Source organism: Schistocerca nitens, chromosome 5, assembly GCF_023898315.1.
Source record: "Schistocerca nitens isolate TAMUIC-IGC-003100 chromosome 5, iqSchNite1.1, whole genome shotgun sequence".
Lineage (NCBI taxonomy): Eukaryota > Metazoa > Arthropoda > Insecta > Orthoptera > Acrididae > Schistocerca > Schistocerca nitens.
The window spans coordinates 316321259-316348071 of NC_064618.1; the positions used below are offsets into that span (position 1 = coordinate 316321259).

The following is a 26813-nucleotide window of genomic DNA, read 5'->3' on the forward strand; positions in this document are numbered from 1 at the left end:
AGGCGGACACAGTCTCAAGTGGAGAGAGATGAAGGAGATTAAAGGGAACACGATTCAGACTCGTTAGACTCTGACCAGAACTGCACCTCTCCAGATTACAAGAACCGCTGCGCCAACGCACTTAGCCAACGGGGAACAAAAGAGATACGATTTTTTTTTTTTGAGTCATCAGTCTTCAGACTTATTTGATGAGGCCCACCACGTATTCTTCTCCTGTGCCAACCTCGTCATCTGAGCAACCCACGTCCTCAATTATTTGCTGGATGTATTCCAGTCTCTGTCTTCCTCTACAGTTTTTGTCTTCTACAGCTCTCCCTAGTATCAAGGAAATCATTCCCTGATGTCTTAACAAATGTGCTATCATACTCTCCCTTCTCCTTGTCAGTATTTTCCACATATTCCTTTCGTCTCCGATCCTGCGCAGAACCTCCTCAGTCCCCTTATCAGTCCACTTAATTTTCAGTATTCGTCTGAAGCACCACGTACGATATAATTCCTCAATTTTTGTCCATAGCGTGCAATACTTTTAAAATAGTTTACAGACTGTTTGGCTGAGTGGTCATGGCGCCTACCTACGAATCGGAGGACCTGGTCGTGTTATCTGTTCCCGATACTTCCAGGAATTGATGGGATGAGTGGAACGGGATCCCCCCCCCCCCCCCCCCCCCCAGGCTCTTGATGTCAACTGAGGAGCTACAATAAGTGAATGAAAGCGGCAACTACAGGGGCTGTAAAGCCAGCAGCGGTTGGGAGAGGAGTGTGCTGTTCCCATGCCCCTCCATATTTCTTTCTGGATCATTTTTTGGCGTTTGATGCTGCCAACCACGAATTCCCCTCCTGCACCAAGCTCTTCTTCAATTATTTATTAGACATATTCTAATATCTGTCTCTTTGACATCTCAACATATGTCCTAACATCTTGTTCCTTCTTCTTGTCAGTGTTCTCGTTATATATCTTCAATTTTTATCTCATCAGTCCAGCTAATTTTCAACATCTATTGTCATCGAAGAGATCCCTAAATTATTTACATTCTTCTGTATATTATTCTCCTGAGCAACTTCTATGCACAGGCTTAAAAGCTAATTGTTTGATAGTTTTCGCTCTTATCTGCCCTTTATATCTTCAGGTTTGTGGGAATAATTCTTTAGCGAACTTTATTCTCTAGGCATTTTTCACCGTTTGGCTGGCGTTTCTCCTGATTACTTTAGAAACTATGCAGGATTGTTATCTATATCCTCTGCCTTATTCGAATGACGCCATGTAGTAGATGATGACGCTGCAGCTGTTCGGCACTGCGCGATCCTCTGGGTCAGATCACGGATTTTTTATACTGTTTCGTGGTGCTAACAAGGGAAACTCTCCCTTCCCTTCCCCTCCCCCACCGCTTCAGATGTTTCAGTGGCCCGTCAAAAATTGAACGCAGGTCAAGCATGAAAACAGGGAGAAGGTGCACTGAACAGTGTTAAAAAAGCAAAATAGAAACAGTGAGCGGTCCAAGCACAAGAAGTGCAACATAGATCACGCTGGAACAGCCGCGATATCGTGGTCAGGTGGTTTGCCGGCACGGTAACTCAGCGTGTTCGGTCAGCGGGTAAGCTACCCTCTGTAATAAAAAAAAAAACTGATACAACGAACGAAAACGAAAAAGAAAAAAAAAACAAAAAAAGTGGTTAGGGTGTTGGACAGCAAATCGGGCAAGCCGTGTTCAAAATTCCCTCGCACCTTTTTTTCCGCTGTTCGCTGCCTTCAAATTTGTGTCTGTGTCTTGGTCTAACGTTCGTTTGCAATTTCGAGGTGTAAGGAAGGGTCCTATAATGAAAGCTGATTATGCGCAACCACTCTGTTAACAGCCGAAAGGAAGTGGCTTTCGAATGGCAACCACAAATGTTTGATGACGAACCGACAAGTCAACCGAATCCTCCACGAGAAAACAAGTCGAGCGTCTCACACACGGCGTTAGTGACAGTACGTGTGTCATATGATAGGTATCTCTTATCGACGCCCCTAATTTATACGCCTGGCCAGTGAGATGTGCCTCCTTGCTCGGTTTACGTGTTCGTATGAATGTCATGATGGAAGCATAATGGTTTGTCACATATGCTGCAACAAATGAATTCAACAGTTTAACAATCACACAGTTTCTGTGCATTCTGCTCAAACAAATTTTTTAACGTTTTTGAAGTTTCGTTACATTTTGGAAGTTTTGAATCTTGAATTCCTTTGTTGTAATATAGTTAAACGTCCCCTTTGGAAAATTATATATTACTGTGCTGGTAAACTACGTTATTTGATTTACAAACAGCTCAGCAAAACTGAACGTACTCAGACATTTCTCTCTTTACTTATTCTGATCAACACTAAACTGACACATAATATTTTTTAGCGCAACGCAATCTGACTTTCAATAATCCCTACAAAAGAATAGCCGTAACTAACAATAACCTGTACCTATCATGAATCACTTACCTCACAAAAATCTTCGTTACTCGAACTGCTACAATACAGCGAGCGCCAATATTGCCAGCTAAATAAAAGATCCTAACTAATATAGGCACTAACTAATGATAGGCGTAGTTAACAAATGATAGATTTTGGTAGAGAACAAACAATGTATTTACCTTAATAGTGTTCAAAAGTCATTATATATATATATATATATATATATATATATATATATATATATATATATATATATATATATATATATATCAGTCCATGACATCCAGTCGTAGAAATTTCCTTTTTCTGACGGACACACGTCCAGATCGCCCGCTCTCAAAATTCTGCCATCTCTCTCCCCACATCCACCACTGCTGGCGGCTCACCTTCAACAGCACAACGCTACGCGCTGTTCACATCCAACTGCCCAACATTACAATAGCGAATATTCCAACAATGCAAACCAGCCAGACTGCACACAGCACAGTCAGTGATTTCCATACAGAGTGCTACGTGGCATTACCAAAAAAAAACCTAAACAGCCTACATACATAGTTTTCATACAGAGCGCTACGTGGCGTTACCAACATAAAAACCTAAACAGCCGCCGGCCTGAGTGGCCGAGCGGTTCTAGGCGCTACAGTCCGGAACCACGCGACCACTGCGGTCGCAGGTTCGAATCCTGCCTCGGGCATGGATGTGTGTGATGTCCTTAGGTTAGTTACGTTTAAGTAGTTCCGAGTTCTAGGGGACTGACAACCTCAGAAGTTAGGTCCTATAGTGCTCAGAGCCATTTGAACCTAAACAGCCTACTTACAATAGTTCACACCCGTTTAATTGTTGTTTTCATTTCTGTGAGACGTTTGTGTGGTATCTCGTCTGCTCTCACTGTTCATCACATTTACTTGTGACAGTAAAGTATTTTTACCATGTGACTCGTATGCTACAACCAATGTATAGAATGACAACTGCCAAGACTACGGAAGGAGAACAATCTTTTCAATGACTGGACGGACAGTTCATAATGTTGTGAAAATAAATAAATAAAAATTATTGTCACGAGGGAGCACTGAGGTCGTCTCATCCGCTTAGCAATTTTTACAACATGACGACTTAACCACGACGCCGTGGCTCTTCCACTTCTCTCGATGTTGCACTTGTTATGCTTCGACCGTTCACTGTTTCTATTTTTCTTTTTTTTTTTCACAGTTCAGTACACCTTCTCCCTGTTTTCGTGCTTGATCTGAAATGTTCAGTTTTTGACGGGCTATCCACTGGCCCATCTTGCCGCTATATCTGAATATGGTGATGCAAGGATGTTTTTAGTCATATTCATTCCAAGTCCGAGCACTAGCCTAAGATTAGGAAATAAATCATCAACCATTTTTAAAAATCGGTGAAATAACTTCATACGCCTCTTCAGGCATATACACATACATAACATTTTGGTAACACCTGATAGCACTAATCACTTCGACCTCTGTCGGTCAATAGATAATAAGGGCGATGAAAGCGATGTATGTCCTTTCACGCATGTATATTAAGCCCGTTACAGTATTTGACCTTTCACGTCAACAGCTATTAGAACGTAAAGGTAGTTTGTATGTTCAACACTACATGCGTTCACAGAACTCACTTGATTAAGCTTCATGGTTCAGTACCTCAAGTACCTGATTTTAAGCCTGTCATACTAATTTGACCCTTTTATGGTCAATAGCGCTTAGAATTTAATATAGTAACTTTATACGCTTATCCAAGCGTAGTCATCAAATACTATCACCGACCCCAAGTAATTGAAAAATGGGTTATTCATCCCCCATATTTTAGCCTGTTTCTAGCTGATGGTATTTTGTCTGTCCTGCGTGCATGCGTTTTCACCATCCGTGGAATTTGCTATCCCACATATATAGTTTCAGCCTATCCACGTTATATAATTCTATAAAATCGTCCTCGAGCTATGACATTATACATACACACGCGTTAATTACCTGCGCCTTTGACCCGTTCATCGGATCACTTTCGTAACACATTTTATGCCAATCACATGGAAGAAGACGATTTCTCAATTTGCACATGCTCGTTCCTTTCTGACATTCTCACAGCCTAGCTGCCGGCGCCACCTCAGTTTAACTGAGAGCCCGCGGCCACCGAACGTTGGCTGGGGTGAGGAAGCACGCTTCTGACATTTGAGCTAAGTACAGCTATTGACATGGTACACAAGTACCGTTTATTTTACATTTTATGCAAGTATTAATCACTCTTGGGCGTTCTGTATTAATGTTGGACCATGCCTCTTTAGGCAGTTTGTAGTTTTAGTGTGTTCCGAAGAAGGCGTAGTTGTCCGCGCCGAAACGTAGGTCAACATCCGGTTTCTACTTGCAGTCGAGGCGTATTCTTTATAATCATTAAATTATTCACGATTGGTGACGCGCTGCAATGTTAAAAGTTCTCGAGTCTGAGGGAAGTTGCGGTGGGGAATTTCCCTTGTAAGAGTGTCAGGAAGGCCAGTGAACTGGACTCCCCAAGAGCGGAGGTCGACGCCCGCGGCCGGCTGCTGCAGTAGTGATCAGCTGAGCTGGGCGGGTGCCTCTTATAGCGCAAGGTCGCGCCTGTGGCCGCCCGTCAAGGTCGACTCCACTCGCGGAAAGGCCAACTGGCGCGCGGTTCCGGACCACTGGGAGTATCGCGGAAGTACTGGACTATTTCTGTCCGTCCCCACCCATGTTGGACTGGCTAGCGGACCACATTCTGAGCTCATTCGGGAGGACAGAAGCTATAAGAACGAGGGCCAGTCTAAAAATAAAGAACTTTTAATACTTGGTGGCAGGTTAAGTTGCTGGATTGGAACTCTAACCTCGGACCTTTGCCTTTTGCGGACAAGTCCTCTACTGAGTGAGCTATCCAAGCACGACTAACAACCCACCTTCACTGCCCTATTTCTGACAGTACCTCCTTCCTTCCAAACATCACTGCAGTATCCTTTCTCCTACGAGTGATAGACCCGCAAGGTGTTGAGGAGAACTTCTGTGAAATTTGGAAGGTTGAGGATGAAGTACTGGCAGAAGTAAAACTGCGATGGAGAGTCGCGGGGTCCATGTCTCCATTCGCAGCCGGATCGAAGATTTTCTTCTCTCTGGGAGTAGGTGTTTCTTGTCCGTTCGAAAGCTCAACTTGTTCGGTCAGGTGGCTGGCCACCCTCTGTTATAAAAAAACTGACGAAGTTCTCGTCGATGGAATTTGAAAGATATCAAGTGGCATCCGCACAGACCCACTGACGAAACATGACGATGAAACAGGTGGAAAGAAAGAAGATCAAAAAAAGTAGGAAGAGCACTTGCACATGAAAGAGAAAAGTACCAGGTTCGTGTCACGGTCCTGCACACAGCTTTAAACTGCTAGGAAATTTGAAATCTACGAACTCTTCTGGGAAGAACTTCAGTTTCTCCATACATTTTTATTCAAGATAAAGCAAGACAACTTATTTCACAACATATTTTGATATCTTAGCTACGTTTTGTCGTTGTCACCGTTCAATTTTAAACATTTTTCATAGCGCTCCACAGGTTTTCCTTAAGATGGTGATCACTCGGAGCCAAGTCCATTCTATAAGATGGATGTTGAAGAACTTCCCACTGAAACAGCCGAAGCAAGTGTATCATAAACGGAGCAGCTCGAGCCTACATGTTGCCAAGGTTGTTTCGACAATGTTGAAGAAGTTTCGCTGGAAAGCCCTTACGTATTCTCCATACAGTTCCGATCTCTTCCCACGCGATTTCGCTATTTTTATAGCCCCGAAGCCGTCGAATTGTTTCGCATGAAGAGATCCTAGCCTGAATACAACTACGGCCCCTCAAAAACATTTTTCCATGACGGCATTGGCAGTCTTGTATCACAGCGATATAAATGTATTGACAGTTATGGCGATTACTTTTTTGCAAGTTATCTTTTTCCATTTGTCTCGTTTCCATTTGACTGCCCCTTATATTTTTCTTTTTATGGTTTTGTTCGGGATCATGAATAATACTGTCCCGTTGAGTGGCGCTTTGTTTCTGGGCTTTTATGTGAAACCCACGTCCTATAACCAGCAGCAGTATGGTACAAAAAATTTTCGCGTTCCTTGTCGTACCGACTAAGCAAAGTCAGTGCAGCAGACATTCGTTGCGTTTTGTCTTCGTCTGTCGAAAGTCGACGTAACCATCTGGCACACACTTTTCTACACTTCACATCATCACTAACAATTTGGTAAAGACCTGATAGTGAAATATGAAGAAAGAACAAGCTCAATTCATCAGTAATGAAAGACCGACGGTCCATCAAATCGTTCTTGATCATGAATATTCATTCAACTGCCATTAATAATAATTCACCATTTTACACCTTATGCTCCTTTCACCACATTTCCATGAACTTCTATTACGTGTCTGTTAATTTCTCTAGGGGAGACCTGATTTCAGAAACCGCATTAAACTACAAACAAATAAACCATTAATTTTGTCACATTTTTTTTTAAATCGCGCAAATAAACTGTAAAATACCGGTGCTACTCGCTGTTAGCGTCATATTGGCGCCAGTGGTAGTAACGTCTATGACACGGCGTAAGAAGTGGGGGAAGAATTGCACTACTCATCAGATTAAAATCTTCTTTGCTTTTAGAATGACTCTCGTATTTTTAATGCATGCTACCAGTTTTATATTTTAATTGCATGCAGTGTGACGCGCTTAGAGCATATTTTGCTCGTAATCAGGCATATTACACACAGAGTACATAGTTTCTGCCCGGACCACGAATGAAGTTTTGGTAATGTACAATAGTTGGAGTTCATCGGCCTATTAACGAAGACTAACATAATTCCTTTGAAATAGGAGTCCATTCAGGTATTAGTTACAAATTAAGGGCTGCAGAACTTACGAAAATTTCGTGGTATAAAACCTTTTCCTACCAGATTTAAACAGCTGTTAAAATTCGAGACTGGGTGTGACGAAACTGTTAAATGAAGTAGTCATCTGCGGTGATGAAAAACACTGAACAGAAGTGCCGTATTTAATTCATACCTCGCTGATGAACGTCGAGTAAATTATATGCCACTAAATGTTGCCACAAAATTAAACAGTGGAGCTGTGGAAGGGAATCGACTGACATACTTTCAGAAAGAAAAGAAGATGAGACTGTGGCAATGACAGTAGATTTGTATTCGAAAGTATTCCGTTTCAATTCCTTGTCGTATAATTCCGTAGTAGCTTTTAGAGTTTTTTCTACATCTCTTGAGCGAACTTTGGAGTGGTTCGCTTATCATCGTTACATCTCGAATACAGCCCTCTCAGGAAGTGAATAATGGCCGCTCTGTCACTTAACACAGTATTCGTGAAAGTGGAGTGACATGGGGAATGTTGTTAAGCCATTTGTAATCTACCAACAGCGCGATATGTAAAATTAAGGACATCAACGGAAGTCAAGAAATTTGCCGGGATTTCCGAGGTGAATATCGTTGCAATCTCTTGTGAGCCTGGCTATGCGGGAGGTTTCGCTAAAGGACATAGTTTGGGCGTGAATATCATTTCAGAAGCGTCGTGTACATACGTCTTGGCGTAAAAGAGACAAGTCCTTATTCTATTCATGGCTAGTAGAAGCAGTACGAATACTTAAAAATAGACTCAGTTGTTGATTCGCAAACGGAAATAGTTCTGCTGTGACAAGAAAAACTTGCACAGACGACAAGGAAACGTCACTGATATACATTTTTAGATAACTCGTTGTTTTGTCGAAAAAAGTGGTTTTGGACTTCCTACAACGTCGAGGTTGCCACAGATAAAACTTTGATGGAAGTGTACAATATTTTATGTTGTTTGGGTGGCTATATTCCGCAATAGCTCCTATATATCAAATGAAAATCTTTTTTTTTTTTGTTAAGTGTGCTGCAGTTTAAGTGTGTGCCACACAAGGGGAGTTTCGCTTTCACTGACAAAACATTATTGGTGAAAGATCTGTAAATATAACACACATATTCATTTCTACATCATAACAATTATCGTTTCTGCTTATGATTGTGGCGTAAGATTTAGTTACAACGTTTATTACTCCTTGATATCTGTTGTGAAATTGACAATGTTTTCTCTTGTTGCTAGCAATGGATGCAGTCAAAAAAAAACGCAGTTGCTCTTCCAGCCTTCACACTCTTTTTCGGATCCTGCTTATTCTTTTGCTGCACACCAAAGGAAAGTAATGAGTGCAGTACAAACCATAGTAAAATTTCCATGAAGACAACTTCTGTGAAATTTTACGAAAGTGAAATAAAGTGAAAAGAACTAAAATTCAACAAAAGAAAAATCGGGTCCCTAAAAACAGAAAAATTTCGAAGGGTGGCGCAAAAACAGACAACAGCCTCTGTTAGCAAAGAGAGAAAAATTTGTCGACCTCAGAGAATGTAATAAACATACGTAAGTAAAAAAAGAACCTTTTTATAATCTGTAAATTTCAAAATTTAGAGACCTGATATGTACACGGTGTCAAATCAAAAGTATCTGGACATCTGTTAGTGCTCATTAACAAGGGGTGTGTCGGCAATCCGTCTTTACAACGACTTGAACTCCGCTGGGAACGCTTTCAATGAGGTTCCTGCATCTCTGTCGAGGAATGCCAGCCCATTATTCCTCAAGAGCTGGAACTAGAAGTGATAGCGATGTTGGACGCTGGGGTCTGTAGTCAAGTCGATGTTCTAACTCATCCCGAAGGTGTTCCATTGGGTTCAGGTCGGAACTCTCGGCATGCCGAACCATTTCGTTAGCGTTATTATCCACAAACAATTCCCTTACATGAGATGCTTTATGACTGGGTGCATTGTCATGTTGATACAAGCTGTCATCGTCTCAGAACTGTTCCTCTACTGTACGCACGACACAGTGTTATAAAATGTGTTCACACTCTTCCGTTCAATGTTCAAATGTGTGTGAATTCCTAAGGGACCTAACTGTTAAGGTCATCGGTCCCTAGACTTACACAGAACTTGAACTAACTTAAACTGAGTGATGCTAAGAACAACACACACACCCATGCCCGAGGGAGGACTCGAACCACCAGCGTTTTCTTAAGCGCAGTAATGGGACCACATCCTAACAACGAAAAATACCCGCGAAGGGTACCTCGTCTGTACTTCACTGTTGGCACTACGTAGTGTCATCCAACTATTCGCCAAACCCAAACCCTACCTTGGGATTGCCAATGAGTATAGTATGATTCATCACTCCAGATGACTCGTTTCTGCTCATCCACTGTCCAGTGTCGCCGTTTTGTACACTGCAAGCGTCGTTTAGTATTGACTAGAGAAACTTATGGTTTACGAAGAGCAGATCGATCATTCTACCTCACCTATTTAACTCTCTGCTCGTAGTCATTGTGCTAGATGGTCTTCTGGTGGCACTGTGGAGCTCACGAATGACTTTTTCCACCGATTTCATGTCATTTTTGAGAACCATTCCTGCAATGCTCGATGGTCTCTACTCATCAGTACATGACGTCTACCTGCTATTGGTTTAGCTGCGTTTAGTCCTTCACGTTTCCACTCCACAGTCACGTCAATAACAGTCGACTTAGGTACTTTTAGAATGACTGAAATGTCTCTCAGGCATATTTCATTCCAATGATATCCTGTTGTATTGGTGTGTCCACCCCTTGTAACATCTGTTGGTCAATTCCACTTTAGATGGGGGTGTCCGGACTCTTTTGGTCAGATGGTGTTTATAGAACCACCATTGATGATGCTTTGTCAGTAAAAGCGAAACGTGTCTGGTGTAACGCTCTCTTAAATTGCATTACGCTTACGACAGAAAAGAATAATATTTGATAGCAAATTTAGTTTACCAGCAATACTGTGCATTCGCAAACAACAAGCTGCAATCATTTACATAGCGAAGGCACTGCTGATTACACCTTGCTATTATGTGTCATTGCTTGTCACAAACTAGGCAAGTTACTGCCGCGAACCACATTCCACGTGGAAACAACCATGTTAAGTGGATTGCCGAAATGTAATAGCTAGCGAACATCACGACTGCAAATAACGTTAAAATATGCACCATTCCAGAGTTGCGGTTGGTGACTACCGTAACTGTCCCCGTGTTTCCATCTTAGTAACAGTAGAAACAGCCCGCGATCCAGCAGCCAGCGGTCCCCCATTTCGTCACAGAGGGCCCGCAATTGTTTGCGAACTATTGTGTCGGTGGTACGCATAGCCTGCTTCCGAGATAGCAAGACGAGATTGTCACGCAAGGTCCTCGCTCCGTGGCCACACGAAACTTCCGCGAGCCCGGCACGCAGCCGCACTCTCCACGGTGTACGCACAAACGGGCACGCACTCCAGCAGAGCTGCCGCGCCTTGACGTAACACTCGCTACCCAGACAGCGAGCCCGCGTGGGCACACACAGCTGGGGACGAAATAGCACGCCGTGACGTAACGGCCGATCCCGGATCTCCACGTGGCTGACTCACTGGAACCGCGTCAAGTGCGCCATTTCTTTCATTGTTCGATTAATGTAAGCGGTCAAGAGGGTCGCAGTGTATCAATTGCACTACTGGCCATTAAAATTGCTACACCAAGAAGAAATGAAGATGACAAACGGGTATTCATTGGACAAATATATAATACTAGAACTGACATGTGATTACATTTTCACGTAATTTGGGTGCATAGAACCTCAGAAATCACTACCCAGAATAACCACCTCTGGCCGTAATAACGGTCTTGATACGCCTGGGCATTGAGTCAAAAAGAGCTTGGATGGCGTGTACAGGTACAGCTGCCCATGCAGCTTCAACACGATACCACAGTTCATCAAGAGTAGTGACTGGCGTATTTTGACGAGCCAGTTGCTCGGCCACCATTGACCAGACGTTTTAGATTGGTGAGAAATTTGGAGAATGTGCTGGCCAGGGCAGCAGTCGAACATTTTCCGTATCCATAAAGGCCCGTACAGGACCTACAACATGCGGTCGTGCATTATCCTGCTGAAATGGAGGGTTTCGCAGGGATCGAATGAAAGGTAGAGCCACGGGACGTAACACATCTGAAATGTAACGTCCACTGTTCGAAGTGCCCTCAGTGTGAACAAGAGGTGACCGAGACGTGTAACCAATGGCACCCCATACCGTCACGCTGGGTAATACGCCAGCATGGCGATGACGAATACACCCTTCCAGTGTGCGTTCACCGCGATGTCGCCAAACACGGATGTGACCATCATGATGCTGTAAACAGAACCTGGATTCATCCGAAAAAATGACGTTTTGCCATTCGTGCACCCAGGTTCGTCGTTGAGTACACCATCGGAGCCGCTCCTGTCTGTGATGCAGCGTCAAGAGTCACCGCAGCCATGGTCTCCGAGCTGATAGTCCATGCTGCTGCAAACGTCGTCGAACTGTTCGTGCAGATGGTTGTTGTCTTGCAAACGTCCCCATCTGTTGACTCAGGGATCGAGACGTGGCTGCACGATCCGTTACAGCCATGCCGATAAGATTCCTGTCATCTCGACTGCTAGTGATACGAGGCCGTTGGGATCCAGCACGGCGTTCCGTATTACCCTCCTGAACCCACCGATTCCACATTCTGCTAACAGTCATTGGATCTCGACCAACGCGAGCAGCAATGTCACGATACGATAAACCGCAATAGCGATAGGCTCCTTCTTACACGAGGCATCACAACAACGTTTCACCAGGCAACGCCGGTCAACTGCTGTTTGTGTATGAGAAATCGGTTGGAAATTTTCCTCATGCCAGCACGTTGTAGGTGTCGCCACCGGCGCCAACCTTGTGTGAATGCTCTGAAAAGTTAATCATTTGCATATCACAGCATCTTCTTCCTGTCTATTAAATTTTGCGTCTGTAGCTCGTCATCTTCGTGGTGTAGCAATTTAGTGGCCAGTAGTGTAAATTCTTAACGACTTGTCACAACCGAACGAATGTCGAGAACTATGCATTAACTTCCTCTTAACACCTGAGTGTTCACTGATTATGTTCATCCTTACGGGTAAACTGAGACTCGCACAGTGACAGGAAACTGGACGTTTACTTTTAGAAAGCAGCGCTATGTAAATCAGAATATCTTAGCTCCATTCGAACCGTAGCTTATTTTACTACTCTGTTGATCTGAATACTACAAAACAGTTTTTCTAGAAATAGCAGCTCTACACATATACTTTACTGTTTTTATAGCCCCTGCCCCAGTCTATAAAAACGGAACCCTCATGCGATCGCTTTGTAGTCCGTCTGTCTGTCCGATTGTTAAGAACCATTTTTCTCAGGAAAGGATAGACGTGTCACGTTCAAATTTATATTACGTATTACGGGCTATGGTAAGCATTATCAGCTTCTAAGTCATTTCAGTAAATAGATACGGCCATTTATGTGACGTATTCTCATACATGAGAACTCACTCATCAAAACCTTTTGGATGCTTACCGTTGACATAGAATCACTAAATTTGGCAAGAAGCAGTTTTTCACAGTACAAGTGAAGGTTCAAAGCACTATGGGATTTAACATCTGAGGTCATCAGTCCCCTAGACTTAGAAATACTTAAACCTAACTAACCTAAGGATATCACACACATCCATGCCCGAGGCTGGATTCGAACCTGCAACCGTAGCAGCAGCGCGATTCCGGACTGAAGAGCCTGGAACCGCTCGGCCACAGCGACAAGTAAAGGAAAAAGTCCGAAAATTGTTACTCTGTAACTATATAACACGATTTTTTTTTATTTTTCATTCGTCTGTATGTTCGTCTGTCCTTCGATTAAGACCCTTTTCCTCTGGAACAATGTGGCCTATCAAGTTCAAATTTTAATCACATGCTAAGGTCATGTTCCCTTGAAAGCTTTAAAGTCAATGCAGTCAAAATATACGGCCATTCATGTTCCGTATTTTGATACTCTCAAATTCACCCATCAAAATCTATGGGGTACTTCCCGTCGATGTAGAATCATGAAATCGGCAATAAGCAAGGTTTCACATAACAAGTGAAGCAAAAAAACTGAAACTCGTCAACCTGTTTGAACTTACATTGGATCTATGACCCGTCAAAAACATAATACATGAACATTACTGCATGCAAATATAAAGTGTAAGTTGTAGTCATGTATTAGTAAGTAATAAAAAAAGTCTTAAATCCTCTCTGTTTACATATATAAACTTTTTTTATACGTCCCGGCTAGTATGAGGAACTACTGCAGAGATTTTGGTACGGTCTCGGAATTCCCAGGCAGAATTCCCTTGGCAGTATCGATATCAATAACAGGCAAAAATCGTTATGTTCTCGATTCCCAGGATAGATGAAAACACATAATTAAGTAAATACGGAATCCTCAGTCCGTGGGTCCTACTTGCCCCTGGCCAATTTTTACTTTATTTAGTATAATTATGTCATTCTTTTTTCGGAGTCATAGTCCCATACTCAAGATCTTACGTACAAAACTAGTACGCAAAGAGTGAGTCTTATCATAAAGATACAAATTTTGGTAAATTACACTATAACAGCATTATACTGCTACTAATGTATGCCGCGGAAAGAGGCCATTTGGACCTGCGGATGGGTTTGTGACCTTTGCATCGGGTTAGATTATAAAAGTCAGTGTCTTGGTCACATGTTACTTTATTGAAATATATTAGCATTGACTAAGCAGCCATCACCATATGTGATTACAGCAGCTACATATAACCCCGTAGACAACACATAATATTAACTACGAGCCTATCTGCCACTGTTGTGTCTTCCACGTTGTACCCGCTGCTGTTGCTGTTGTGTTTGTTGTTGCACACTTCCTTCAGAGAGCTGGTTTGATGTAACACTCCATGCTAGTCTGTTCTGTGCAAGCCTCTTCATCTCTGGATAACTAGTCCAACGTACATAAATTTGAAATGCATACTATATTGACCCTTTAGTCTCCCTCTACAATTTTTACCGCCCCTTCCCCACACAAAATTACAGTTCTTTGATGCCTCAGGATATGTCCTGTCAACAGATCCCTTCTTTTATTCAAGCTGTGTCATAATTCTATTTTTTCACCAATTCGATTGTGTACTTCCTCATTAATTACTCGACCTACTCATCTAACTTCCAATGTTCATCCCTAGCACCTCATTTGGACAGTCTTTATTCTCTTCTTGCCTGAACTGGTTTTTGTCCATGTTTCACTATCGTACAAAGCTACACTCCACACAAATACATTCAGAAAACGCTTCCTAAGAAGATTTATATTCGATATTAACAAATTCCTCTTTGGTAGAAACGCATTCTTGCTGAAGCCGTTCTACATTTTATATACTCTCTAAATCGGCCATCATCAGTTATTTTGTTGCCCCTATAGCACACCTGAACTGCATTTAATGTCTCATTTCCTAATCTTAGTCCCTCAGTATCGCTAGATTTTAATTCGACTACATTCCGTTACCCTTGTTTCACTTTTGCTGATGTTCATCCTAGAACAACATTTGAAGATACTATCTATTCTATCCAACTGCTTTTCCAAGGCCTTTTGCTGTCTCTGAGAGAATTACAATGCCATCGGCTAACCTAATTTTTTATATTTTTTCTCCCTGAACTTTAAATCCCTTTCAAAATGTCTCCTTGGATTACATTTCTGCTTGCTCAACGTACAGATTGGATAACGTGGCTAAAACCCTGTCTCACTCCCTTCTCAGCTATTGCTATCTCTTTATCTCCTTATATTCTTATAACTGCCGTCTGATTTCCGTACAAGTTGAGGATAAGTTTTCATTTCCTGTGTTTTATCCCTGTTATTTTCAAAATGTCAAAGAGTGTATTAAATTCGTGGTTTTAAGATATCACTGAAGGAAAATGACGATTTCTTCGAAAAGAACTGGTCGAATTGCTTCCCTGTTTTGTTCTCTTGCTCTAACCACCTCGTTGTCGTTGTAACGTTGAACCCTTTTCTACTTCCTTCCTTCTGGCTGTGGTTTTCACCACTTCCTGGAAATTAGCAAAATACACAATTTCAATTACAGATTTTATTTATTTAAAATAAGATTCTTTTTAATTACAAACGTTAATCCTTTTCAAATTTTGTTGGGTTTGAGCTTTGCATTGCATAATTTAGTCCTGAAAAATCGGAAATTAACCTGGTTAAGGAAAACGGTTAACCGTTTCTGGATTAAGTGTAAAAATTTTGGAATTTTTCTTTGCAGTTCCTTCACTTTTTTTGACATATGAAACCATGTGCGGTTGATTTCTTCAAACATTTTTTCATTCACTCTTTCCCAGCGAAATTATTGAGCTATTTGTAGTATATATGGTTAATTATTTCCATTATGACTGTTCTAGTTGCCGGCCGCGGTGGTCTCGCGGTTCTAGGCGCGCAGTCCGGAACCGTGCGACTGCTACGGTCGCAGGTTCGAATCCTGCCTCGGGCATGGATGTGTGTGATGTCATTAGGTTAGTTAGGTTTAAGTAGTTCTAAGTTCTAGGGGACTGATGACCACAGCTGTTAAGTCCCATAGTGCTCAGAGCCACTGTTTAGTTTATGACACCACACACCTCTATTACAAGCAGAATAGCTCCATATTAATTCTTGCCCTGTCACTGCTAACGAACGTGTCTCAATTTACCACTCATTATTTTAACTTTTCTTATTTAGAATCGCACATGAGCGTGGTTAATTTATTTATGTTAAAGGCCCTTTACAATTGATGAAAAGGAGCGTTTATTCACAGTAAAGATTGTAGCTAATTAGAACGTAATATTAAGGTCACTTGACGTAAGAGTAATCATTGTCACTCCATCACATTACTTCCGCGAACAGCGCACTCCTTTATTGTCAGTCAAAGATCTGTCTGAATTAGCGCGCGCGCGCCAGAGATGCAAATAACTTAAAAAATGATATAAAAACTCTCACACACTCATCGCGTTAGCATACACGATCCTCACAACTTGCTAATCTAGTAAGAAATTTATTGCTTATAACAAGTATGGCCGCAGTAATGACTTCAAGAGACATTCGCAACTGACAGGTGACGTCAATTGAGACCATAACTTTCTACGGTCAAAAAGGCATCTACAAATAAACTTTTGTGTCTCAGTATCTGTTTTATTCACTACCATCGCTAAAATGAAAGAGATTATTGACTCTTGTTCATCAAACCGAACGGAGCTAGAGCACTAGAATTACGAGTTACCATAAACTTCAAAAGTTCTGGTTATTATTCCACACATGCATACAGTCTCATGTTTCAAAATTAATTACGTCTCATTGCAATGGTCGGATTTAAGCTTATTCATAGTAATTCGAAGTCCTCTTCATAAACGAATTTCCACTGCGTTTTCAAATTTTCGAAGTGAGTAGTTCGAAAATTTCACATAAACAAGCTAAGAGTTGAAACTGCCTGGCAGATTAAAACTGTTTGTCGGACCAAGACTCGAATCGGGACTTTTGCGTTTAGCCGTCCTCACAGCTCCGCCAGTACCTCATCTCCTACGTTTGAAACTTCACAGAAGCTGTGTTACGAGACTTGTAAGACTAGCACTTCTGGAATTATAGACACTGTTACGACTTGGCATAGCCAGAGCTTTGAGGATGTTTCCAGAACGAAATTTTCACTTTGGTATGAAAATTTCATTTTGGGAGGGAAAATTTTCTGACAGAAGTTCATATCTAACTTCAGAGTTTCGATAAGATAAATTTTGTGGAAAAACACACAAATTCACTGTAGGGAAACGCCCAGAATTAGAACAGAATATTCGACCTGTCGGTAATCATCCCGGAGATCATTGTTTTTAATTTCCCAGAATTCTTACGTCAGAATAACGCAACTCTAACAACAGTGTTGGTGAAAATTGTTATGTGGGCTGGGAGCGAAGCGTGCTTACGTGGGATACTAACAGCGATGCTCCCACCCAGTTACTACGTAACTTTTATACAGCCAACAAATTAATTGCTGACCATTTATGAGTTAATTAACATGTAACGTAATGACAGACCTTTTTTGTTTTCCTTTAATCGAATTTTTATGTTGTTCAAAAATTGCAACGTCTTCTAAACTTAGCACGCTAATAAAGGCCAGTGAAGCTTGGTCTTTTCTGGATTTACTTCTGACCAAGAAGTGATTCTGGCAGCTAGAGTCGGAGATCTTTGTTAATCCTGCCTTTTACGTTCTTATGGCGATCTTTCAGTAGGAACTTTTACACACTAACTCAACTTTTTAAAAGTCAAGTATAAATTTCATAGATCTAACTTAAAGATGTTTTAATAAAATCAAATATTTCCAAAAAATTTCGGTCCCCTATTTCATCCCCTTAATAGTTGAATTTCCAAGAAACACCGAACACGTATCTTTTTTTATTTCTAATACAAAAGTCAAATATCAGTTTTCATAGATGTAGCTTTAAAAGTGCTTTTTAGTACTGTAGTAGTGATTTATTTTAGAAAACTGTCACTCACTATTGTTCCTCTTAGTGGTTGAATTTCCAAAAATGGTGATGTGTGTGTATTTTAATTTCCGACAGAGAATTCAAATACCAATTTTTGTATCTCTAACTTCAAATTAACCTTAATAGCGACATATTTTCCAAAACCTTTTCATCCCCTACTTCACCTCCTTTGGGGTGGAATTTCGAACAGCTCAGTAAACGATGACCACAGTATAAGGTCAACACCCTCTCCATATTTCAAGTTTCTATCCTTAGTGCTTTTGGCTGGCCAATGATGAGTCAGTGAATGAGTTAGTCTGTCAGTCTGGACTTAACCTTTTATATACGCAGATTATTACAACAAGAGCTCTCAGTTCTTATTGATTTCATTTTTCAGTATGATCACCTCACTTTTCAATGCCCTTAGTTCACTGTTATACAAATTCCTTCAGAAAAACAAGGTTCGCGTGGCGAGCACTGGTTCCTTCACCTGTTGATCGAAGCTCAATCGACGACCTCTTAGCTTTAAGTGAATCAAATCTGCAAATGGTTTGGCACATCAACAGCCACTCGTCTGTTATTCGAAATCAAGGCACGGACTCGTTCGTTGATGGCATCAGCTGTGGCTGTGGCATGAAGCCCTGCTCTTCCCTCGTCCTATACACTCGTTCGTCCACTTTGAAACTGTTCAGTCCATTGGTAAACAATTCGCTGTGACAAAACGTTGCTGACAGTTTTCTGCGAATTGTCGCTTCTAGTACACCATCAGCCTACAAAAAAGGGGATTACGGTACGGTACTCCTCTACGGCCGGCCGGGGTGGCCGAGCGGTTGTAGGCGCTACAGTCTGGAACCGCGCGACCGCTACGGTCACAGGTTCGAATCCTGCCTCGGGCATGGATGTGTGTAATGTCCTTAGGTTAGTTAGGTTTAAGTAGTTCTAAGTTCTAGGGACTGATGACCTCAGCAGTTAAGTCCCATAGTGCTCAGAGCCATTTAAACCAACTCCTCTACGGCGGGGAAGTCTTTAGGCCGCAAAAGCGAAAAACGGTCTGATGAGGCAATGCTGCAACCTACCACAGGCGAAGCCAACGGTGTCATCTAGTAGCTGGAGAGGGCACAAAGCCTTAGAGCCAACCATTTCTACAATGTCTCTCGCACCAACCTAAAGACAATAAGAGCGAAATTGGAGACATTTATTGACTAACCGTCGAAGTTTTCTTGCCTCCGCAACGCAGCCAGATGGCAGGACATTAAGAAAACCGACAAACTGCGGGGATGGGTTCTCCACTGGAAATGGAAGAAAAAAGGTCCTATGAACGTGTGTCTGGAAATGCATCGTTGCCAAGATAGTTGGTGCTGACGAATGAAAGTTTCTCTGACCACGTGTCGTCTGTTCCTTGCGTGTGGCAGGCTGTGTGATTTAAGCAGCGCACTGTGAGCAGAAAAATGGTCCGATGATGTTGTATGTGTATGGCCAAGCAGATCGAAACCTTCGAGAGGCGCCGGCCGCTGTGGCCGAGCGGTTGTAAGCGCTTCACTCCGGAATCGCGCTGCTGCTACGGTTGAGGGTTCGAATCCTGCCTCGGGCATGGATGTGTGTGATGTCCTTAGGTTAGATGGGTTTAAGTAGTTCTAAGTCTAGGGGACTGATGACCTTAGATGTTAAGTCCCATAATTCTCACAGCCATTCGAAGATTTTTTTGGTCGAGTGGCGGCACTGTCATACCAAAACAAGTACTCTCATAGTCACCAACCACGTCACACAACATTTCCACCTTTGGGTGTTTGTATGTTCAAGGATCCTTTCAAACAGACGAACGTGCAGAGAGGCGGTTGACTGTTCGTACACGAGATTTGGAGGACTGCGTTCTGCCTCTCGACCGTTTCCATATGTTTGGCTGTACACAAACACTGTCTCGTGAATACCGGACCATTCTGCGTCAATCACACAGCCTGCATCACACGAGGAGCACTTTTTCACTCATATTTTATGTGATTTATTGTAATTCCGAGGTGCATACCTTCAAAGTGGGTGAAGTCGCAACAGGGAGCCGAAATTTGCATCCTGACACAGTTCACACGGCTACCCCAGAATAGGAGATATATCGGGTTCCCCAAATTTAGCAACTGTGAAGCACTGTTACTGTATGATGATTCCGTGATCTTACAAACTTTGAAGTATGATGGAGAAGGGCAAATTTATCAATTTGAGCTAAGGGACACTGGTCCAGAAAGGACCGACTCGAAAGTAATAAGCGGAAATCATTGTGCCACGAGTATATCTGACGGTGGAATACATTAAGCCGTACGTTCTTGCTAAGAGTGTAGGATAGGCAACATTCAGAGGTGGTAGTATGGATCAAAACAAAAAAAAAATGCCTAGTGCATACAGACTCTAAAACGTATACCTTAAGAGCTATCAGCATTAGTTCAGTAGAAGTGTTTCTCAGCAGCGAAAATAAACAAGTGGTGATAGTTCTTAACGTATGGATTTTATATTCCATATTAACTGGACTTTTTGTGCTTGTTTTGGTACATAGAGCCAGCTCTGAAAGTTGCCTGCGATAGTCTTAGCAATAACAGGATTGGTGCATGTATTCCACTATCAAATATATCAGAATGATTTCCACTTGTAACTTACGATTCGGACGTTTCTGGATCAATATCCCTTACCTCAAATTGATACATTTACCCTTCTCTGTAATACCTGAAAGCTTGTAACATCATCAGTGAATCACGTGAAACCTCCCCTTGGAAAAAATTATGAATGACAATGCTGGTAAACCTCTTACGTTATTTGATTTTCAAACAGATGAGCAAAACTGAACGTACTCAGACATTTCTCTCTTTACTTGTTCTGGTCATCACTAAACTGACACACAATATTTTTAGCGCAACGCAATCTGACTTTCAAAAATCCCTACAAAAGAATGGCCCTGACTAACAATAACCTATACCTTTCATGAATCACTCACCTCACAAAAATCTTCGTTACTCGAACTACTGCAATACAGCGAGCGCCAAAACTGCCAGCTAAATAAAAGATTCTAACTACTGAAGGCACTAACTACTGATAGGCATACTTAGTAAATGAAAGATTTTGATAGAGAAACAACAATGTATTTACCTTAATAGTGTTCAAAAATTATAATATATATATATATATATATATATATATATATATATATATATATATATCAGTTCATGACATCTAGTCTTACAAAATTTACTCTTTCTGATGGACACACGTCCAGATCATCCGCTCTCGAAACTCCGCCATCTCTCTCCCCACATCCACCACTGCTGGCGGCTCACCTCCAACTGCGCAACGCTACGCGCTGTTCACATCAAACTGCCCAACACTACAATAGCAAATATTCCAACAATGCAAACCAGCCACAGACTGCACACAGCACAGTCAGTGATTTTCATACAGAGCGCTACGTGGCGTTACCAATATAAAAACCTAAACTTAGCAACAAAACAGCCTGCTTATACACGCTATCTCTGTCTCTCTCTCTCTCTCTCTCTCTCTCTCTCTCTCTATATATATATATATATATATATATATATATATATTGTTGTGGTCTTCAGTCCTGAGACTGGTTTGATGCAGCTCTCCATGCTACTCTATCCTGTGCAAGCTTCTTCATCTCTCAGTACCTACCGCAACCTACATCCTTCTGAATCTGCTTAGTGTATTCATCTCTTGGTCTCCCTCTACGATTTTTTGATGCCTCAGAACATGTCCTACCAACTGATCCCTTCTTGTAGTCAAGTTGCGCCACAAACTTCTCTTCTCCCCAATCCTATTCAATACATCCTCATTAGTTATGTGATCTACCCATCTAATTTTCAGCATTCTTCTGTAGCACCACATTTCAAAAGCTTCTATTCTCTTCTTGTCCAAACTATTTATCGTCCATGTTTCACTCCCATACATGGCTACACTCCATACAAATACTTTCAGAAACGACTTCCTGACACTTAAATCTATACTCGATGTTAAAAAATTTCTCTTCTTCAGAAACTCTTTCCTTGCCATTGCCAGTCTACATTTTATATCCTCTCTACTTCGACCATCATCAGTTATTTTGCTCCCCAAATAGCAAAATTCCTTTACTACTTTAAGTGTCTCATTTCCTAATCTAATTCCCTCAGCATCACCCGACTTAATTCGACTACATTCCATTATCCTCGTTTTGCTTTTGTTGATGTTCATATCCTCCTTTCAAGACACATACACACACGTGTGTGTGTGTGTGTGTGTGTGTGTGTGTGTGTGTGTGTGTGCGTGTGGGTATGTGCGTGTGTTTGTGTGGCTTTCTTAGGCTGCCTGATAGCTACTTGTATTTGTTGTTGATTCGTTTGTTCCCGCCAGTAATGCAGCCCCTCTGTCTGTTTTGCAGAAGCCGGACTTCACGCTGGACAAGGCGGCGGCCGAGCGGCTGATGCGCAACATCCAGAAGGCGAAGCGGCGCCGCTGCGTGTGCCACGCGGCCACCTCCTTCCTGGGGCTGGCCGTCTTCCTGCTTTCCGTGATGTTGGTCAGCCTCGCCATGACGGGCGGGCGGCGCTACTTCGGCTCCCTCTGATCTGGCCCGACCTGATCCGATACAGGCCGCAATCCCGCCTACGCTTCAGCCTCTGCGAGAAGGGACCGCCGACGAAACCTGTGTGTGTGTGTGTGTGTGTGTCCGTGTGCATTCCCGCTGCAGTGTAGCATTCGTCGTACCTGACTGCAAGACAATTTGACGCACTGGTGCTAGATGATTTCGTACCCGAGAGAAACAGAAGGCAGGAACCCTTCCACATTTAGAAATCCGTGGGACTATAAAGTGCTACAGTATTTCGCCCAAATACAAAATGCTCTGTCCATTTATAATCAGGAAAGAAAAATTTCCCCATCCTCGACATAAAACACATTTTGATACAGAATCTCTGCTTCACTTCGCTATTCGCTAAAATTTCATTTATTTCACTCAAGTCCGTGTCACGTAATAGTTAAATGGTACCACGTCATCTACCTAGACATCAGAGGCACATGATCACTACTTTTTCCCTCCAATCTGGATGTGACATAATAGCGTGAACGTTGAACATTTACTGTCTACAATTCTTTGACACCTACATACAATCGATGGTAGTAATAAGGTTCGAGTTTAACGTCCCGTCGACATCGAGGTCATCAGAGACGGAGCACAAGCTCGGATTGTTTCAAGGATGGGGAAGGACATCAGCCGTGCCGTTTCGAAGGATTCAGGCCCGTATTTGCCTGGAGCGCTTTAGGGAAATCACGGTAAATCTAAATCTGGATGGCCGGACGCGGATTTGAACCCTTGTCCACCCGAATGCAAGCCTAATGTTCTAACCGCTGCACCACCCCACTCGCTCCAAAAGTAGTCAGATGGGAACAGACTGTAAGTATCTTCAGCAACAATAGCTAACCTTTGCTCTGAAATAATCCTTCAGCAAAGGAGCAGACACAGTGTCATTGTTGAATCTTTTCGTTTTAAACCATTTTTTTAAGGAAAACTGACGTTTATGCTGTAAAAATACACAAACTTTTCCACGGTCATGAAAGAATTCAACTTCGCTTCTTCGAAACGTTTAAGCTTCGATTAACTTTTTGCTCGTATTAATACAGCGTTTTCCAATCTATGCGTTACGTGAAACTCATTTTAATGTCCATTTTAATGGTGGAAATCCTGGTCTGTTTCTGCAGTATGGTTTTTATGTTGTATATATGTTACAAAACTTAAGGTGCCTCACGTTTCTGATGATAGACAACAAAGTGCAGTAGTTGTGGGTGCGTTCTGTGATAAGGACGACGGTGGCGCTTCGAATCGCCTACTACTATCACACCTTGTACACTCGTTCCCTCACTACTGAGTTTAGCGACTACATGGTTGTCTCCTAGTCCACGATATAAATGTAAATGTCGTGCGACTAGGGCCTCCCAGCGGGCAGACCGTTCGCCGGGTTAATACAGCGCTACTCGCTGTCAGCGTCGCATTCGTAACGACTATCCAAAATAGTAAGTGGAAGCAAGGTTTAGATGTCATTCTATTTCTGTAATGTCATAGAAAAATTAATTTTCATTTCTTGGATGTTATGGAAAAAGTAACGTAGAGTTTGCAGAACTCTTTCAGGGATCTCCACGAAAACACAGGGTTACGCGGAACATAGTTTAAGAAAGCTGCGTTAATGGATTTCAAAACACAGTTCTCATTTCTGACACTGGCAGCACTGCATCACCAGTATGGAGACTTAATCCCGTCATTGTACCCTACTGAGTGAGATGCAGCACTGGTTAACACGTTTGGTCTCATGGTCACGAGGTGTGGGCGTACAAGTGAATCCACGTTCACATGTTCAGTCACCAAGATTTCGACTTTATCTGGCTTTCCTAAACCGAATAAGGTGAGCACAGGGATGGTGTATTTGAAAAGGATGCGGTCAGATTCTTTACCCATCCTTTCTCCAATGACCTCACCCGTTAGTAACACAGTAAACAATAATCTTCCTTCCTTATAACCATGTTTCATCCAAGACGTTTGTCTCTCCACTGCCCACATAAAAACTTGCCAGTAGTGAAGAAAAATTACGCACAGATTCTACGGCTGTACTACTTGTTTGCACGAATTTCATACATTTCCGTAAAGCCTTGTCCTAAAACATAGTCAGTGCCTCTTTGCCCTCAATGCATGAAGCATGAACGCCTACCTGCCCCCCCCCCCCCCCCTGCCTCACCCGACGACCGTGTGCCTTCTGTATCTCGGGGACTGCTCAACAACTTTCGCTACGCGTGCTGTGTGGAAACTGATAGCTCGACATCAGAGAGTTCTCCTCCTCTTTGCCGCGCTGGTGCTGCACCAAGCGGGTGCTTAGAGGTGGTTTTAGCCCCAGCAGAGGCACCAGTATCTGACCGCTCGACGTTTCCCCGTGAGATTCGGCTGTTACACGAACGACCGTTTGCGCGGAAGAATGGACAGAACGCTGCCATGTTGGACGAACCACGTCTTTTTCTTTCTGCGCACTGAACGACAGCGGCCTTCTCAGTTCCCACCTGCCCGGAGACGCGGTGAGGTAAAGGAGAGGCCGAGGGTCTGCGAAGAATTTCTGGTCTCCTTGTGATAAAAGAAAGACTTTTCATTCTTCGACACTGTCCGGCCCTCTGGTCAGGGCTATAAAGTATTTATTCTGTAGATATGTAGATACGTTAAGTCCGTAACCATTAAGTCATCAGGCTTGTATTATATATTTATTTAAGTAATTTAAAGGTATTTAAACATCAAGTACTTCTGAAACTGCATGTCGTTCGACAAATTGTGGTGTGAATGTGGCTAAAGTCTGGGTGTTGCAAATGAGCTGGTAATAATACAACTGATTTCATACGCTTTTTATTCGCCTGTACGGCGAGATACGCTTCACTACAAACGACGTTTCACCAGCCATCTGCGCCATGAAAAAAAATACCATATCATTCTTACTGTATGTGTGTCCGAGAAAGCAAAGATTTTTATGCTCATCTAGCCACGATTATGTATACCCCAATGGAAACTTTCGTTGTAATTTTTGAATGATTCTAGTATTACACTTTTCTGTTTCATCGTAACTACTTGATTACAGGGTGCAAATCCAATGTGTATACAATATTTTATGATAGCTTTAACGAGGCCCGGACAGAAACCAGAACTAAGTACGCTGAAGCACGACGAAACGCCTGATGTACAAGCCAAGTGAAATGTGTAAGGGACTTTTGGAGTGCGTGAAGTATTGGATGGCGGTTAACGCCATTGTGATTTTTGTATGTGTATTTCGTGATGTCACAGATGCTTGGAATGTCTGATACGTTTCAAGCTGCACTTATTTTCTATGTCATTAGAGTGTTAGATTATGAGTTTAGTATATAGGAGCCAGACTTATTCTGGCAAATGTGCCTATTCGGAATACTCCTTTTATGAGCGAACATAGCGGTTGCATGTGATCTTGAGTTTGGACGCTCCACCAAGTGCCAAGCTACGAATTGCCAGCGTTCTCCATCCTATGGACAGAATGTCATACGCATCCTAGTTTCCGTACTACTTGACCATCATTAACTTCAAAAATAGAAAACGTATGCGGAAATAAATATTTTTCTAACACTTCTTTGGTAAAAAAAATCATATTAGTATCTCTTTCTAAGTCTTCTCCACTTATAACGAGAGTATATTAGAAATTTCTTGTACATGTAGAGACATCCGGAATACGATACAATCTTACAGTAAGCACTCTATTTGCCAGTCTGGATGATTTGTGGTTCAAGGTTCCTTAATACTGCAGTGACTGTACGTTATAGCGAGACACAATGTCCTAGGGGAGACGCTGGTGAATCGTATTGTAGACTGTACGAATGAGTTCGAATATACCACCTATAGCAGTAAATGTAATATTTAACAATGTCAATAAAAATATCTGTATAACTAATGTTTCCTTCTCTCTTTTCTTCCTTACTCCTGGTATAAATAATGGATAATACACGATTCAGGAACTGTTGAATTACTTTCTCAAGTCTTGAAGCCGGTACCGGAATTACTCGTACCACCTTCAGCAATAGTCACCAAGGCGTCGCTTGTTGACAAACAGCCTCGCATCCAGTTGTAACTGACATAGCGTCACGTTACTTAGTGTCTCATGTTTACCTTGATAACTGTTTGTCCTAGTAGTAGGCAGTCACACAATGAATTAATGTCTTGCTTTTACTGAAAGGATTATTTGAAAATTCATCATCATCCAATCATTAGTGTTTACCTGTATTTTAATTTTGTACTTTAGTATTGTTTCTTTGGGGTAGGTAACAAGGAAGCATCAACTTACAAAATATGCCAAGAAAATACCCTTGAGAACTTGTAGAACAACTGCATTACGTTTGACCAAATCCTGCAAAAATACTGATACATTCTACATGAATAACTGATAA

At 42.1% G+C, this 26813-nt stretch overlaps 1 protein-coding gene across 1 annotated transcript in view; it reads left to right on the forward strand.

Moving 5' to 3' along the window:
• The window catches only part of LOC126260424 (gametogenetin-like), a 725449-nt gene extending 699129 nt beyond the window's left edge, over positions 1-26320 (forward strand). The window contains exon 8 of the mRNA XM_049957753.1: positions 22261-26320. Coding sequence (XP_049813710.1) covers positions 22261-22446 — 186 coding nt within the window. The 3' untranslated portion in view covers positions 22447-26320. The remainder of the gene's footprint in view (positions 1-22260) is intronic.
• The last annotated feature ends 493 nt before the right edge of the window (positions 26321-26813 follow it).